Source organism: Antechinus flavipes, chromosome 2, assembly GCF_016432865.1.
Source record: "Antechinus flavipes isolate AdamAnt ecotype Samford, QLD, Australia chromosome 2, AdamAnt_v2, whole genome shotgun sequence".
NCBI lineage: Eukaryota > Metazoa > Chordata > Mammalia > Dasyuromorphia > Dasyuridae > Antechinus > Antechinus flavipes.
In genome coordinates this window covers 529,118,252-529,135,382 of record NC_067399.1, presented here as the reverse complement: position 1 = coordinate 529,135,382, position 17,131 = coordinate 529,118,252, and the positions used below count along the sequence as shown (strand labels likewise).

At 35.9% G+C, this 17,131-nt stretch overlaps 1 protein-coding gene across 3 annotated transcripts in view; it reads right to left on the bottom strand.

Annotated features, from left to right (window-relative positions):
- The window catches only part of TCF12 (transcription factor 12), a 407,755-nt gene extending 392,402 nt beyond the window's left edge, over positions 1–15,353 (bottom strand). For 2 of the 3 annotated variants that reach the window (XM_051980717.1, XM_051980718.1), the window contains exons 1-3: positions 15,160–15,351; positions 13,612–13,708; positions 12,581–12,653 (exon numbers count right to left, since the gene is read on the bottom strand). In XM_051980717.1, the coding sequence (XP_051836677.1) occupies positions 12,581–12,653; positions 13,612–13,686 (148 nt within the window). In that variant the 5' untranslated portion in view covers positions 13,687–13,708; positions 15,160–15,351. Of the gene's footprint in view, positions 1–12,580; positions 12,654–13,611; positions 13,709–15,159 lie in introns of all 3 variants that reach the window. The other variant, XM_051980716.1, reaches the window with a different exon arrangement.
- Between the last annotated feature and the right edge of the window lie 1,778 nt (positions 15,354–17,131).

Here is a 17,131-nt window from a genome sequence, read left to right as displayed (position 1 = left end):
ACTCAAATTTATAAGAAATCAAGCCATTCTCCAATTGATAAATGGTCAAAGGATATGAACAGACAATTTTCAGAGGATGAAATTGAAACTATTACCACTCATATGAAAGAGTGTTCCAAATCATTATTGATCAGAGAAATGCAAATTAAGACAATTCTGAGATACCACTACACACCTGTCAGATTGGCTAAGATGACAGGAAAAAATAATGATGAATGTTGGAGGGGATGCAGGAAAACTGGGACACTAATGCATTGTTGGTGGAGTTGTGAACGAATCCAACCATTCTGGAGAGCAATCTGGAATTATGCCCAAAAAATTATCAAATTGTGCATACCCTTTGATCCAGCAGTGTTTCTATTGGGCTTATATCCCAAAGAAATACTAAAGAAGGGAAAGGGACCTGTATGTGCCAAAATGTTTGTAGCAGCCCTGTTTGTAGTGGCTAGAAACTGGAAAATGAATGGATGCCCATCAATTGGAGAATGGCTGGGTAAATTGTGGTATATGAATGTTATGGAATATTATTGTTCTGTAAGAAATGACCAGCAGGATGAATATAGAGAGGACTGGCGAGACTTACATGAACTGATGCTAAGTGAAATGAGCAGAACCAGGAGATCATTATACACTTCAACAACAATATTGTATGAGGACATATTTTGATGGAAGTGGATTTCTTTGACAAAGAGACCTGAGTTTCAATTGATAAATGACGGACAAAAGCAGCTACACCCAAAGAAAGAACACTGGGAAACGAATGTGAACTATCTGCATTTTTGTTTTTCTTCCTGGGTTATTTATACCTTCTGAATCCAATTCTCCCTATGCAACAAGAGAACTGTTCGGTTCTGCAAACATATATTGTATCTAGGATATACTGCAACATATCCAACATATAAAGGACTGCTTGCCATCTAGGGGAGGAGGTGGAGGAGGGAGGGAAAAAAAATCGGAACAGAAATGAGTGTCAATATAAAGTAATTATTAAATAAAAATTAAAAAAAAAAATAAAGTAAGTTGCCTATAGTTATACAGCCCACATGTGTCGGAGGTGGGACAAATTATTTAATAATGATATTAGTATTATATTATATATTTATATACATAAATAGCATATAAAAAAGATATTTCATAAGTCTGAGATTTGAGTCCAAATAATAAATTCTGAATTTAGATTCTGGATACTTCCATTGTCTCTTGAAAGAAACCTAGAAAAAAAGGTACACTGACCTTTTTCTGCCTCCTTTGTTTTAAAAGGATATAGTATAATGAAAAGAACACTATATCTAATGCCAGAGGCCTCCAGTGAAGTGTATATTAGGCTCTTCTAACTGATTGTGTGAACCTGGACAAATTGTTTAACCTCTCTAGATTCAAATTCAACATCCATAAAATGAAGAATTAGACCTGATGGTCCCCAAGATCTACTGCAGTTCCAGAAAGTTCTGTCCTGAGCCAACAAGATCATATGACAGTTCTCAATATATTTAATCTCTTTTTTTGTGTGGATGATATTTTCTGTTGCTCAGATAACTAAGAAATATGAAGGACATATTTGAAATAGTTCCCATAACATGGAGGATAAATCCAGTCTAACTTGAAGAGACTCAACATGGAGTATTTCCTACAGATTTCACTGTTTACACAGAGAAACAGCCTTATGACCAGTTCCTTCTATATCAATGTCACTGAATCAGGAAAGAGTGTCTCTTTGCCCTGAATGGCAATGACAGTTAGATGTGCTACACGTTACTATGGAAAGATTGAAATTAAAAACATGAAGGAGTTTCTGGCATCAAGGAATATATAAGCTGCTTTTCATGTCTGGTTTCTTCCCAGCAGTGCTAGATAAGTTTCAAATTTCCAGCATCACTTTTGACCAACCCATCTCTATGTCATTATGTTCAAAGTAAGACTTGCATTTTCTGTGCCTTCCAGTTGTACAATCTGCACTCTTATTTGTCCCACAACAACCTCAAAACAGCAACATATGCCCCTAGGACCATGAAGCTTGATTACTGTAATTCCCTCCTAGCAGGGCACCCTGTGGTGCACCTCCACTACTTACAGCTTGTGCTGAAGGCAACAGCACATTTGCTCATTGATTTGAGCAACCGTGATCATATTAAGTCCAACCTGTGTTCTCTACATTAACCTCCAATGAAGTGGTGGATTGATTTTAAGTTGGCCCTGCTGGTTTTAAAACCCTTAATGGCTCACTGGCAAACTATATGAAGCCCATAAGCTCAAGCAACATTCAAGACTTCCTCCTTCAGTCTCATTCTTATAGATAAGCTGCTCAATGATTTAGACAGTCCTTTATTCAGACTACCACAACACCAAAGAAACCCCCCACTGTCAGGATCCAAACACCTTTCTAAGGTACTGAATAAAGTCTACATTTCAGGTCAATTTCTCCCATTTCTAACCACAAAAAAAAAAAAGTCTTTCAAAGGTATCATTGTTTTGCTGTTTAATTGAGATTAGCATTTTCAGTGCTTCTTACTGCCTTTATTCATGATTATTTTCATCCAAAAGCTTCTCTTCCCTTGTATTATTCCAGTTACTGTCAAAATTAAACATTCATTTGTAATATGTTTTTACTTTTAGCAAGTAAGCTTGGACTTTGATCTAAAATATCTGGCTGAATGGCTCAAATGTGCCATTTATGAACATATACTTTAAAACTATCTTAACACAAACTTTTCACCACATCTTCATGAATTTCATTACCCTATCAAGACAATGCAATTTAATTTACAGAAAAGAAATAATAGGGAAAGTTTCCAACACAGAAATAGTAAAGCTAGTTCCAGCTCCATTACTAAATAAGGCATTCAGTCTTTTTGCTTTGGTCCCATCTGCACACTAACACCTGACTCTTTCATGTCAAAACAGATTTTTTTCCAAATCACACACACACACACACACACACACACACACACATACACACACACACACACACACACTCACTCTCTTTTACTCACTTTCTTTCTCTCTCTCTCTCTCTCTCTCTCTCTCTCTCTCTCTCTCTCTCTCTCTCTCTCTCTCTCTCTCTCTTTCTCTTTCTCTTCAATAATCACTAGTCAAAATTAACTGCACCTTATTCCCCAGATCACACACTTCCCAGTCTTCGAGCTTTATCTGTCCTCTAGGCCTAAGTGCTCCCGCTCTGAATCTGTGTTCCCACTCATCTTTTCAAACTAAATTCAAATGTCCTTGCAAAATGAAGTCATTCTGGATGCTATTATCCATGCTCAAAACTTTATCAACTTACTAGAAAATAAACACCATGAAGGCAGGGCCTTTCTTAGATATTAGAATTTAACACCATAATCTGCACATTGCGTGTACTTAACAAATACACACAATTAGATTAAATGAATTAATAAATTATATTGAAGTTCATGTCATACTAGAATACTCCAAAAACAAATAATGTGCCACTAAGAATATATTGAAAACACAAAGGCTAAAAATAGAGCTATATAGACTCTCCCCACCTCTAATACAACAAATATCCTACTTCAGCTTTCTATTTTTTTATGTAACTTAGTTTTTTTTTTTTCAGGAAACCATAGGTTATCTGCAAATAATTAAAGAATACAGGAGGAAAATCATCACAAATAATTCAGAAGTACTTATTTGGCTAAGTGGCACAGTGGATAGAGTGCCAGGCTTAGAGTAAAGTAGACTTATCTTTCTAAATTCAAATCTGGCCTCAGATATTTACTATTTATATGATCCTGGACAAGCCAATTGATTCTGTTTGCCTCAATTTCCTCATCTGTAAAATGAGCTAGAGAAGGACATGGCAAACTACTATAGCATCTCTGCCAAGAAAACTCCAGAGTTACAAAGAGTCAGAAATAACTGAAACACAACTGAACAAACCTATTTGGCTCAGTTTTCCAAATTGTGCCGGGGACCACCCATATCCACCACCTATGTTAAGTTTGCTGTGTCTGTCTATGAATTTTCCCCCTTAATGTAATCCCTTACATTATCTAAAAAACAAAATAGCTAACAAACTAGTACACACTGGTATGCACTTGCAAAAGCCCAATAAAAGTAAGGACAGGGTAAGTAATATTGGAGACAATAAAATTAATTACTTGCATACCTTCCACTCAGAATGCAGGCTGTGTAATAATACACAGTACCTGTGTATTGAGGAGCATCCCAGAGTAAAGAAATCAAACTCACCATTCTGTGCTTTCAAACCCCTTGCAAAACAATATAATATTTCTGAGTCATTAAAGAAGCCTATACCATAGAGGAAAGAGAGTGATAGAAGGTAATACATATGACTGATACCAACCTCCTGACTACTAAATTTCTTGTCTTTTCCCTTCATACCAATTTTCATTTATTCTTTAAATAATATATATCATTATGTGCATGAGTGGAAAAATAAAATGTTTCATAATTTTATCACAAATTCCTATTGGGGAACAATTTTCCTCTTTAATGAAATATATCCCATTTTACCTAGAATATAAAAATACTATAGAAAGTAACGTGTATCTCCTGTATGTAACTACTTGCCTTCTCAGTGGGGGAGAAGGGAGATTAAGTAAGAGAATTTGGAATGCAAAGTTTTAAAACTGAATGTTAAAAACTGTCTTCACATGTAACTGAAAAAAATAAAAATACTAAATTAACTTTTAAAAAGAATTTTTTTAAAATAATGATACAATCAATACCATAACTTCCTACTAGCTTTAAATAAGTTTCTTTTAAGTTTAGGTCAAAAAATGAAATGCGTTCAAGTACATGAAAGGATACAAAATGAGTTCATAATTTTCTTTATATAGATTGGGGGAGGGTGGTATTTGCATAAAAACCAATTCACACTAAGGACAGGTTTCCACATCTAAAGAAATACCTTTGACCCAAGCTCTAAAATGCCTGGTTTTATCTGAATCCAACTCTCTTTCATTGACTACTACCTCTAATTCCATAATTTATTGGGAGAATACCACAAAGCTCAACCTTTGACCTTCTGTCCCAATGCCTTTAAACTTAGTGCCTTAGGTACTCACTTATTCACTCAGCTCTTTATCTCTACTCTGTTAAATGGAAGGTTTCCCAAATCTACATCTCTAGCTTTGATTTTTCATATCCAGAAGATGTATCCATCATCTAAAATTTAGCATGCTAAAATGCTAAAAACTGAATTCACACTCTGACCCTGCAGTAATATCATATCAATAATTCAGGTTTGACAACATTGTCTCCCTTCCCAATGACATTCTACCAATAGGTTAATATTACCACTCTCTTAAATATTCTTCTTTTCCACTTCACAATTAATAACCTCATTTAAGTTTTCACTACAGAACAAGACTTCATCCTTCACTTTTACTAACAACTGATCCTAAGATGGAGAAAATCTGCAGAAATAAAACTGAGAAAAGTTTGGTTTCCGAGATACATAAATTCATAAAAACAAGAGCTACTACCCAGGAGGTAAGTTGACAAAATATGTGAATAGTTTTCAAAAGAAGAAATCCAAACTACCAGCAACAAAAAGCACAAATCATAATTTAATTGCAAATGAACACAGCTGAGGTTTTACTTCACAGCCAGCAAATTGATAAAGATAACAAAAAACAGAAATAAACAATGTCGGAGGGGCTATATATCAGGGAAAAACAATACATTATTGGTGAAACTGCAGACTGGTTCAACTGTTCTGGAAAACTATTTGGAATTATGCAGAAAAGGGCATTAACTTTTCATACCATTTAATCCAGGAGTCCTACTATTTGTCCTTTACCTTGAGGAGGTCAAGAGCAAAAAGAAAGGTCCTAGGTTACTCAAATATTCACAATAGTACTTTTTGTTATAGCATGTAAACTTCATACCCTTTCCTTGAAAGAAAAAACTATTTCACTCTTGGCCTCCTCAAGACCTAGCTCAGTTCTTAAAACAGTGTTTTAAAAATATTCATTAATTGATTTTATACCTTAAAAAACTGTAAACAATATCAGTGTGTATCAATTAGAGAAGAGCTGAAGAAACAAAATCTATATTACTATAATGAAACATTTAGCAACTGTAAGAAATGTCTATAAAAAAAATTCAAAGAAATAAGGGAAGACATACCCACTGATACAAAGCAAAATAGAATCAAGAAAATAATAAAAACAAGAACTACAATAATACAAATAAAAACTCCATCAAAAACAACTGATTTTGGATTAAATTCAGTTTCCAATATTGATTCTAGAAGACAAATGATGAACCACTGCTCCCTCTTCACACTGGATATGGGGAAGGATTAAGAAAGAGAAACTGTCAGAGGAGGATGCAGAATTAGTTGGTTTTCTTGATTATTTTTCTTTTTTACAAAGGAAAGTTAAAGGAGCAAAAGAAAAGTATGTTGGAGAACAAGGATGGGGTGTGATTTCATTTCTTTGTTTTACGCAACTATACTTCTTTATTACAAGAGAAGATTCTGTGAAGGAACAACCAAAGATTCCCTGCCTCAAATCTTCTCATCTCACTCCATCCTCTCCTCTGATGTCAAAATGATCTTCCTTCACAGGTCTGACCTACCACCACTATTCAGTAAACTCTAGTTTATCACCTTATCACCTCCATGATCAAATATAAAATTCTGTTAAGTGTTCAAAGCTCTTCATAATCTAGCCCTCTCCTACCTAGCTAGTCTTACACCTTACTCCTCACTTGTCAATTCTATGATCCTGACTTTCTTACTGTTCTTGGCACAAGACACTTCATCTCCTGATTACATTCATTTTCACTGACTGCCCCACATGCCTGGGACTTTCACCTTGTTAGCCTCCATCTTTTGTCTTCCTTCAAATTCAAGGAAAAAGCATACAGAAAGTCACAATCCCTCTTAATAACTCTGCTAGTTATCTCCAATTTATTCTATGTATATAAATATATATGTATGTATATATAGATATGTCTATATAGATAATAGTCTTCACTATGAGCTCCTTAAGTGCAGGAACTATTTTTAGCCTTTCCTTTTATCAACAACTCTTAAAGTGCCTATCTACCACATAGTAGAGGCTTAATAAATGCTTACTGACTGACATTAACTGAAGAGTTTAAAATATCAATAAAACTTTTTTTAAAAAATTCATTCACTATACGGCCATTAAAATAATGTCCATATAACACCTTATATCACTTGTCCACCATCCAACGTCTATCCCCCCAGCTAACTGGCTTTCCCTACCCTGTTATCAATATAATTTCCTATTATTTTCCTAAGTATAATGGGAAAGTTCCAGTCAAGCTAATCTTCCTTCCATCCCTAACACAAACCAGTCCATTTCCGCCTCCATGATTTACCAAATGCTCATACCTAGAATCTCCTTTCTCCTGTACCTTAACTAATTCAATTTACCTTAACTAATTCAAAATCCACTTGCTCCAGAAAGCTTTCCGTGACTGATTCTCATACAGCTCCTCTATTCAATACTTGCATTCATTATTTGCAGTGTAACTATATTAATTTACATTGACTTCTATGTTGTTCTGTAAAAATAAATCCAGCATTTAGTAAGCTCTTATTATGTGCAAGATACTATGAAAGTAATATTTAGTTGCTTGAGGTCTTTATATTATTCCTACTCTACAGAGTCTACTTGAAGGACAGGAGAACATTTTTGGTTGTCATTGTTGCTGTTGTTACTGTTGTTTAAAATCTCCTACAGCTCGAAGAACAGTATTCTACACACAGTTGGTATTCATTAAATGTTGCTAATGGACAGATCAGACAGAGGTGAATAAAAATCCATTACTTAAAAAGGGCAGTATTTTCTGAACTGTAATGTTTTCGAATGTGTTTTTTTTTCCTTTCCATTTCACTCTCTATTATACTAAATCATTAGATTAAATTTTAACTTTCTCATCCTGTCAAAGATAATACAAATAGCAAGTGAAATGTAGTCACATCCAGCTGAGAGGAGGGAAATGGCATTCTAACACACTATCAAGGCTTTATAATTTCATTTAAAAAATAAAATAAAATAAAATAAATTTTAAAAACCAACCCTGTAAGAGGCCATGACTCATCACGAAAGACAAGAGCTATCTTAGTCAACAAAATATGAAGTGTCCAATAACAGTTCCAAGTGATGTTAACAGTCAGAAATGGAACACAAGTATCTATCCTTAACAGTTGTATCAATTGCCCAATTCATTTAAATCTAAATTTTTACCTAATTAACAATTCTGTTTAAATCAAAAGGTCTTCCTCCTTCTTTACCTGTTTCATTAAAAGAAATTATTATTTGTATGATCAGAGAGTTGAAAAAATGCAAGATACAGTGGATCTTAAAAGGACATTTTATATTTCAAATCATCCTATAATTGCAATTTCTTATTCCATGCAATAGTAAATTTTATTTTAAATCAAATAAAAAACTGAAGAAAAAAACACTAAAAGTACACTTTTAAAATAATGTATCCTTAAAACACTGTAAGTAAAGAAAATATTTTTAAATACATTAGACATGATTACTATTTAAAAGAAAACTGAATTTCATTTTGTGAAATTAAAAATTCACCTGCAATATGAATAAAATTCCCCCCCAATTTATCCTGTTTTCTCTTTAAAAATTTGTATACATATTTGTTTTTTAAAGTAGGCACACCTGTACCATATGCCTGCTTAAAGATGGATCTACTTTGTATCAGCCATTGAACACCAGACTAGCAAATCAATCATTCTTCTGTTAGTCTGCACTATAATTCTGTTATACTTTCCATGACTCACACAAATGACATGTTACTATATAAAGTGTGACATAAATCTCAATATGAACAGGTAAACAGCATGCCCAGCTCATCACTCTAAAAAATAATCACAAGCAAAAGTATCAAGCCTGATATATCCTCGATTTTACAAGATCAGCTTACGACTGCACAATGTTTAAATGAATTATTACAAAGGTAAAATGTTGATTGTTAATTCCTTAATTAAGGATTTTACCAAATGCTTATACAACTTTGTCATCATCCTAATGATTTACTCAATTTAGGAAGAAAAGGAAGTGAGACCAATCTTACTAGCAATTTAAAAATCTCTTTTACAGACATGATCTTTAGTAAATATACACTTCTATGGTATGCTCAACATTTTTTAAAAATCTATTAATCTTAATTTTTACCTTAAAATTGTGGTTGTTGAAAGTAAGAACAAAGGATTTTAATACTCTTAAAAATTAAAAGAGAAAGAATGCTATTGGTAATACTAGAAAAATTCATGAAGCTTTAAAAATAAATAATTTTTAAAGCCAGAATAGAGTATTTAATTGTTATTCAAATATAATTTCAAGAATGAGAAAAGTTAACCTTTATTTGGTTTTACAAAAGACTTTCACTTTCAGTATAAAAATATCAAGGAGAAGCTGTTCAGTGTTTTAGAAAATCCTTTTTTGAATAACATGTTCCTTGCTAATATAAGGAACCAAGTAGGAAAAAAAAAAAATAAATATTTGATTTTTTTTCTCTCTAAATTTATTTATACTACTTGTTCTTAAAAACTAACTGATAAAAAATTTTCAAATTATCATTTATTTTGCAACTGCTGAAACCACTAAAAATTAAGCTAAAGTCCAACACAGAATTTAAACCTAGGAGATCTCAGAAATTAAACATCTGTTCTATTTTCTTTCCATGTATCATTTCAACAAGCTCTTTCTGTAAAGACATACAGTATCCTACAAAACAGTTCATACAAGTTAATTACCTTTCGTTCCTATAGAGTGGGCCACACTTAGGTCAAGGTCTCTGTAACAGTACCTAACTGACTACATATATTTTATTTTGTCCACATGCAAAACAATATTAAATAGACAGGTTCACTATCTCAACATATGTACAATGCCAAAGTGAATTAACACCTAGAAGTCTCAAAAAATGGTATTTAACAATGGCCAGAAATGTAAGTGATGATATGGCATTCATTAACCTTTTCCTAAAGTGATTTCTAATAATGTGGTAGCTGTCATACAAATAATAATATTTTGCTTTGTGAATTAGATCAAAAGCATTATCAGGTATTACACCATTCAAGATGTGAATTTCAAATGCTATATTATTTTCAAAAAGTCCTTTAAGAAAGCAAAACTCATCATTTCAAAAAGGACAGAAATGTTCATTATCAGAATCTAATTGTAATAATAACATCCTCATCAAAGATAGATTTTAAGTTTTATATGGAATTTTATTCTTTCAAGATGAAAATTATTGATATTAAAGAAACACTTCTTAAATATTTCATTCTGCAACTTTAAAAAGTAAATGTTTTTAAGATATAGGAGGTGATTACAAAATATCTCCAGGTGATAGTTTCAAAATGTAGATACACTATCCAAACAAAATACAAACAATACCAACTTCTTCTAAATATTCCCTTAAATATATCTGAAAAGAATATCGTAGATCCTTACATTGTCTCTATCAACAAACGTGATATAAAATTGTTAGATAATTTAAATCTCTTCACATTAATGAAATTTATTAAATTAAGATGCTTCTGGATTGCATAAAGTATATTTACTTTACAGAACAGGAAAAAATTACTATACCCATTCATAGGATAGATATGTTGAGTGCCAAAGACTGGTTGTTCAGCTAAAATATACATAGAAATCAGTCATCTTACACCAAAATCCACCTCCAAAGGTGGGTCAATTAATGCTTTGAGTATTTCTAACACAAATAAATAAGACTTTACATATATTCTAAGTAAATGGGAGACAAATTACCCATTTCAACATGCCCTAACACTCATTTCAAATTAAATGTATACATGAAAATTCTTGAACTATGGCAAGCTAATGTTAAAAATCCCAAGTAACTAATATTCTATATGTAAAAACATAGAGAAAATGACATTTTGCATTTTTTTATTTTGTAAAGTTAAATAACAAAATAATTTATCTTCTAAAAAATAAATAAAGTTATCTCAAATGGAAAATCCATAAAATGTATTTCCAAAAGAACACTGAAAATAAAAATTTTCCAAAAGTTTTCTTAGTTCATGGTCAAAAGAATATGTTAAAATCACAAGAAATAAATTACTTCTGGAATCAGTATCATTCATTCATCATCAAAAACATCATCATCAAAAAATATGTACTGAGTGCCTAAAAGATAGCTAATATTATTCATATGTTTCTTTAATAAAGAAATTGAAATTAATTTAAATAATTGTTAGCTGCAAAAATTAAGCCTTTACCCCCTACATCTAAATACTAGTAGAAAAGAGAATTTAAATTGCATATATTTTAATATTTTAAAATAACTAATTCAGAAATAATTCTCTTTTTTTCTCCCAACCAAAAAAAGAGCAAGGGGATAAAGCTTTCCTTTGATTATCAGTAATAAGGAAGACAAAAACAGATGACATTTCAAAATGTCTTTATGATTAATAATAATATCAACTTGGAATTCTATTTTCAAAATGCAAAATATACTTATTAGCAGTACTGAGTACCATAACCATATTTTCACAAGTGAACTGATATAAAAGTAGGGTTTAATTCTTACTCTCAAATTTTGAAAAAAATAAACCATTTCAAAATATATACAGACTAATAAATTTATTTTGTCACATATATTTAACACCTAATTTTCCTAAATATACGTTATGGCTTTGATGCAAGTTTTTTGCTTTAAAAAAAAATCTAAGCATTAAGAGGCAAAACACACAGAAAAACATAGCTTTCTTCACACCACAATGGCCTTTATCCTGAAAATCTGATAAAGAATCACTTGGAGGAAAAGTATATTTTCTTCACTTCCTATTTGGAATGATAGAAAAAATTATAAAAAATATTCAGGGAATCAACAATTATTTGATCAAAAAAATTACTAATCATAAATATTCAAGACAGTTTTAGGTAGAGAAGTTGTAGAATTTTAAATCTGATTTAACTTAATCTAATAACAGTGTCCCAATGGTATTAGAATTTAGAAAAAGTTTCATTCATCTATTCATTGTTTTCTCCTAAAAGACAGACAGAATTCCACATTTATATAGTTACTTTTTATTCCATTCTTTAACCAAAAAAAAAAAAATTAACCACCAATTTATTAACTTCTAAATCTATGAAAACAGCCATTTAATCTAATACTTTATTTACCCAGTCGTATTTGAACTACACAATGAATTCATTTAATAGTGCTATTTTAATATCTTTTTATAAACTTTTTGACTCATAATGCTAAACAGTGTCAAATATACCGAGATAAAGTAAAAAAAAGTATACGCTTTTACAAATAACTCATGGACAATAGCATTTTTTAACTCTTGCTCGGAAGCATGTTCCAGAATCTCTTATATTAAATAAATACTTTACTGCAGCTTAAAATTTATGAAGGAAGATGATATTTTCAAGACGCCTTAAATGGCTAATCTTTTAGTATTAAACAGATCACTATGTTTTTATTTTGAAACTGACACCTAATTAATAAATTTGCATTTCTGTATCATTTTAAAATAAAAACGTTTTAAAGTTTCCAATAAGCAGTGTATCAGAACCCAAGAGATTTGAACTTGGAGTTTTCAACTGCATCTTACCTGATCCACTGAACTGACTGCTTCCTAGGGTTGTTGGTCTCGTTTTCCCACTATTAACAGGTGGGGAAAACATCTGCAAAATAACCAAAAATGCATATTAGTAAGGAAACTCCTCTTTAAGCTGCATCTCTCTATCACATAGTCTTTCATACAGAAAAATCATTTAGCTGCCACATTTTGAAGTTGGAAATGAAATAAGATTGAGTCAATGCATTACAAATCAAAAAGACTTGTAACTGCTGCTACTTTATAACATTACTAGTAAATATCGGCACTCTTCTGTTTCTCTATGAATGTCAAAAATTATAAAAATCAATAATAAATTATTCTCGATGAACAATTTAAAGCATAGAAATAAAACAGTTCATATGAGAATTCAGATAATTCATCTTCCCTTAACTAAAACTACACACAGAAAAGGTTCATTATAACAGTGGTTAACCACAGTGCAGGTGTCAGTCCTGTCTTGAAACAGCAAAGTTATAAAGAGATTCCACTGTACCAAAATTAAGAGCAAAGATGATTTGGTTTCATTGTCAATGATTTGAAGTATTAAGTTTTTTTCCTCATTTTTTAAAACCTAACCTAGCTTAAAAGAAAAGTAACTCCTTCACTAACTAGACTCATAAAACTCTAATCCTGAGTTGGATTTGTCTGAGCTAACATCTTTCAGATATCATACATTAAAATTAACCAAAGGAAAAAAAGGTGTGGGGGAGGGAGAGCTTAAAGTTGGCTTCAGAAGAAAGAAATTAATTTTTTAAAAGAACTCTGATAATCATCAGGGTCACAGGGTAACTCAACCAAAAGTTTATGATTACATTGTTCTACTTTTCCCTAGTTATGCCAAATGACCCCTCTGGCATTAAAGTTTTAAATCTGGAAGTCTAGACATTACATCAAAGTTCAGGTGTCCAACTTGGCTGAGCTGGACTCAGGCCCTGAGCAGTGCAGCTGGAACTGAGGCTGCCCAAATCCCAGGTCCTTTTTACCAGGGCAGAGCCATAAGAACACCTCAAAAGATATCCTACCGCACTGAAGTCCAGAAGGTCACTCAGCTCCTTGTCTGTCCCTATAGCCGCCATTCGCTGCTGTTGAGAATTCATCTTCGGTCAATTCTAGCAGGTCCTAAGATAGAGGAAACACTGCTTAGTGAGACCAGCATGGTTCAGAAAGGACTGGAACCTGAATCCAAAAGTATATGTGATTGTGGAATGAGGAGAAAGGATACCTTTTCTGGGAAAGGGGGTAGTGAGGGTTGGAGAACGGGGCTCACTTTTAATATTGGAAGCGTTCAGTTTGCTTGTTTGTTGTAATAATCCTGGGTAGACAGAAGACCTGTCTGAGTAAAGGTTTTCCCGCTCCCAAGTAGGTATGTATACTGCATTGATCCTTAACGAAAGAGAGGAGCCAAGTGGCTGGGCACAAGGTGGCAGATGATTTTGAATACACATGTATCGAACAGGAAAGGGTAGCAGAGGTTCGTGCAACTCGACAGATATCCCCTAAGTTTTCGAGAGCTCTGAACCCCTTCCCCTCCCCTTCTTCCTTACACCAGACAGACAGCTCCTCAAGCACCCGCCAGGAGGTGGCTGGAAGGACCGGGTCTCTAGCTGGTTTAGGTCTCATCCCTAGTGGGGGCAGAGGTGGGGGGGTCGAAAGGGTTAGAAAGAAGAAGGGGGAGGGGTAAAAGGGAAAAAAATCGCCATCCAACAAGCAAGTGTGGCGAAGAAGAGAGGGAGAGAAGATGTTTAGTGACTCACTATCTAGGCAACAATAGAGCTGACAAGTTGCTGGGAATGTGCATCTCACTAGAGCCATGTCTGCGGCTACCGTTTCCCGGACATTACTGCCGATTTGCAGAGGATCAATTTGCTCCTCAACACACAAAATTGACTTTGCTTTTTTTCTTTTCTTTTCTTTTCTTTTCTTTTCTTTTTAAGAGCCCAGTAAACCCTGCTCTCTCCTTTCCTTCCTCTCCTTTCCTGGCTCGGCCTCCTCCCTCTCTTCCTCCCCTCTTCCTTCCCACCCAGCCCCGAACCTGCCAAGACAATGAGCCTCCACAGCCCCGGAGCCTCCGCCACTACCGTGTGCGCCCCGGGCGCGCCAGCACCGAGCGGAGCGGAGTACAGGGCGCACAGGGCCGAGTGCGCCGCCCGCCTCCCGGTGGGGCTGCATTTCCCCCGGCACGAGTGCCAGTGCCTCCTCCTCCTCTTTCCCCCCTCCTTATTACACCCCTCCCCCCACATAACTTGGAGGGGGTCCTCTGGGCTCGGCGCTTTACAAAGGGGGGGGGGCAGAGTTCAGGCGCGGGGAGGAAGGGGGGAAAGCCGGGGTGGGGGGTGGGGGGGAAAGAAACGACTCCTACAGCTTCCACTCCAGGAAGGGGGGCTGCCGCGGAGCGCACGGGGACCCGGCTCCCAGCTCAACCCAAACAGACCTCCCACCCCATTCACGCTGCTCCCCCTCCCCCCCGCACCCTCCCCACACTGGCTCCTCCGCCCCTGCCCCACTCCTCTCCTAACTCTCCCCCCACCCCGGGCCCCGCGCCCCGCGCCCCCAGTCAGCCCCACATTTACCTGCAGCTCCTTTTGCACATTCAACCACCCCGATAGAAGTTCACTTTGGCCGGGAGAGCGGGCTTGGGCTTTCCCTTCCACCTCCCGGCGTCTCTATCCACTTTCTTCCTCGCAGACACTCAGATCAGGGTTGGTGAGGGGGCTCTCGGGCCTGGCCGCCCCTTCCTCCCCGGGCGGGCTGGCTGTGCCCCCGAATAGAACTTGTGGGTCTCCCTTAGGCGGACATTTTTTTTGCTTAGGCGGCCTCAGCACCACGCTCGGGCTTCGGCTCCGGATCCCTCCGCGCCTGGAGGAGCCCTGGGGTTAACCCCTTCCTCCCCGGGCTTCTCCCAGCTGAGTCGGGAAGTTGGGGGCTGGGGAGTGGGAGGAGCTGAAGGGAATGGGGAGGGACGGCTACAATGCACATGGACAAAGCCCGCGGTGGGGTGAGGCGGACTGGAATGCAGGGGGGAGGCGATACGCCCCTGGTGAAGCTGGGGCTGACTGCTGGGGCCGTGTTGTCTGATCTCCCTGAAGAGAACAGCACTGAGCTGCAAACTCGGCGCCGCCTCCTTCCTACCATCCTCCTTCTACTGGCTGTAAACGCGGGGCTAGAGGGAGTCGCAGCTGCAGCAGCATCTGGATCCTGCAACCCGGACCACCTCCTAGCCCGAGATACACTCCGAGCTAGATAAGAGGCCTCAACAAAGCTGAACTTTGGCTTGATTCTACTCTTCAGCCAATGCTGTAAAGACGCTGTAAACCGCATCTTATGCTCCGAGTCCCGCGAATTTCAGTGTCACGGGTGGGGGCGTGCAGAGTACTGGACAGCGCCTTGTGCGGAAAATGCGCAGGGAAAGTGTGAGGAAAATGCTCCAGACTCTATGTTCTCATAGTTACTATACTTTGAAAAGCGATAGGGTTTGGCAAAATTAGAGCAGATCTGCAAAGGGAAAAATCTTAGTCCACTAAAGCTCAACATTGTATTGACCATCATTTTCATTTGCTTAAATCCAAGACCTGTTAAATATCCTACTCGAAAATCCAAATCCAAAACAGGTACTGAACCTGATCCAGGGAAGTAAACCCAAGTCAGAAAGGAGTTGGAGGAAGAAAATAACCAAGTTTTAATTGTGGTATTTCCTTTTATAAATGGTTGTGCCGCTTAAGAGATTGGACTTCCATTTTACAGACCTAGAAACATCAGCTGTTCCCTCTCTCAGCGTGTACTTCCAGCCTCCTCAAAGTGCAGAAAGGTGGCCCTGGCTTCCAGCTATGTCAGATATTACCAGCTTTAAAAGACCTCCATTATGAACTGCCACAGATGGTGTCTGAAGACTAGCCTCGCTAATCACTGAGAGACTCAGCTCCAGAAAGTTCCTAAGTGACTTGTTCTTGGTTAGGTTTGGTCATGACAACTCCTGAAAAGCATCTACTAAGATATGGAGAAATTAAATGCAGTGATGGAATCATGGATATTTTCAAATCTATAGCCACTCTGTGTGTCTTAGTATATTAATGTATCATATCAATTGATAGTCATTTATTAAAAACTTAAGATTTTGGATTCTGTGATACAAAGTTATAAGGATTATGGATACAAAGATAAATTAAAAACTCTCTTCCCTCAAACTACTTAGATTCTAATCAGGGAGACAAAATAAATAAGAAAAATAGGTACATACAAAATATATAGAAAAGATTAAGGATAACCTTAGAAAGGAAGATACTAGCAGTTGGGGGAACCAGGAAAGGCCTCCTGCAGAAAATAGCATTTAAGGTGAGGGTTGAAAGAAGCCAGGGAGTCATCAGAGGTAATAGTGAGAAGAGTATTCTAGTCAATGCAAAGGCGAAAATATGGGAGAGGGGAACATATGTAAAGTACATGAAAGGGAATAGTAAAATAGGAAAGATAGGAGAGGTCTAAGGTATGAATAGCGTTAAATGTTAAAGTATTTAGGAACCCAATGAAATTTAGAGGGTCAGTCAGAAC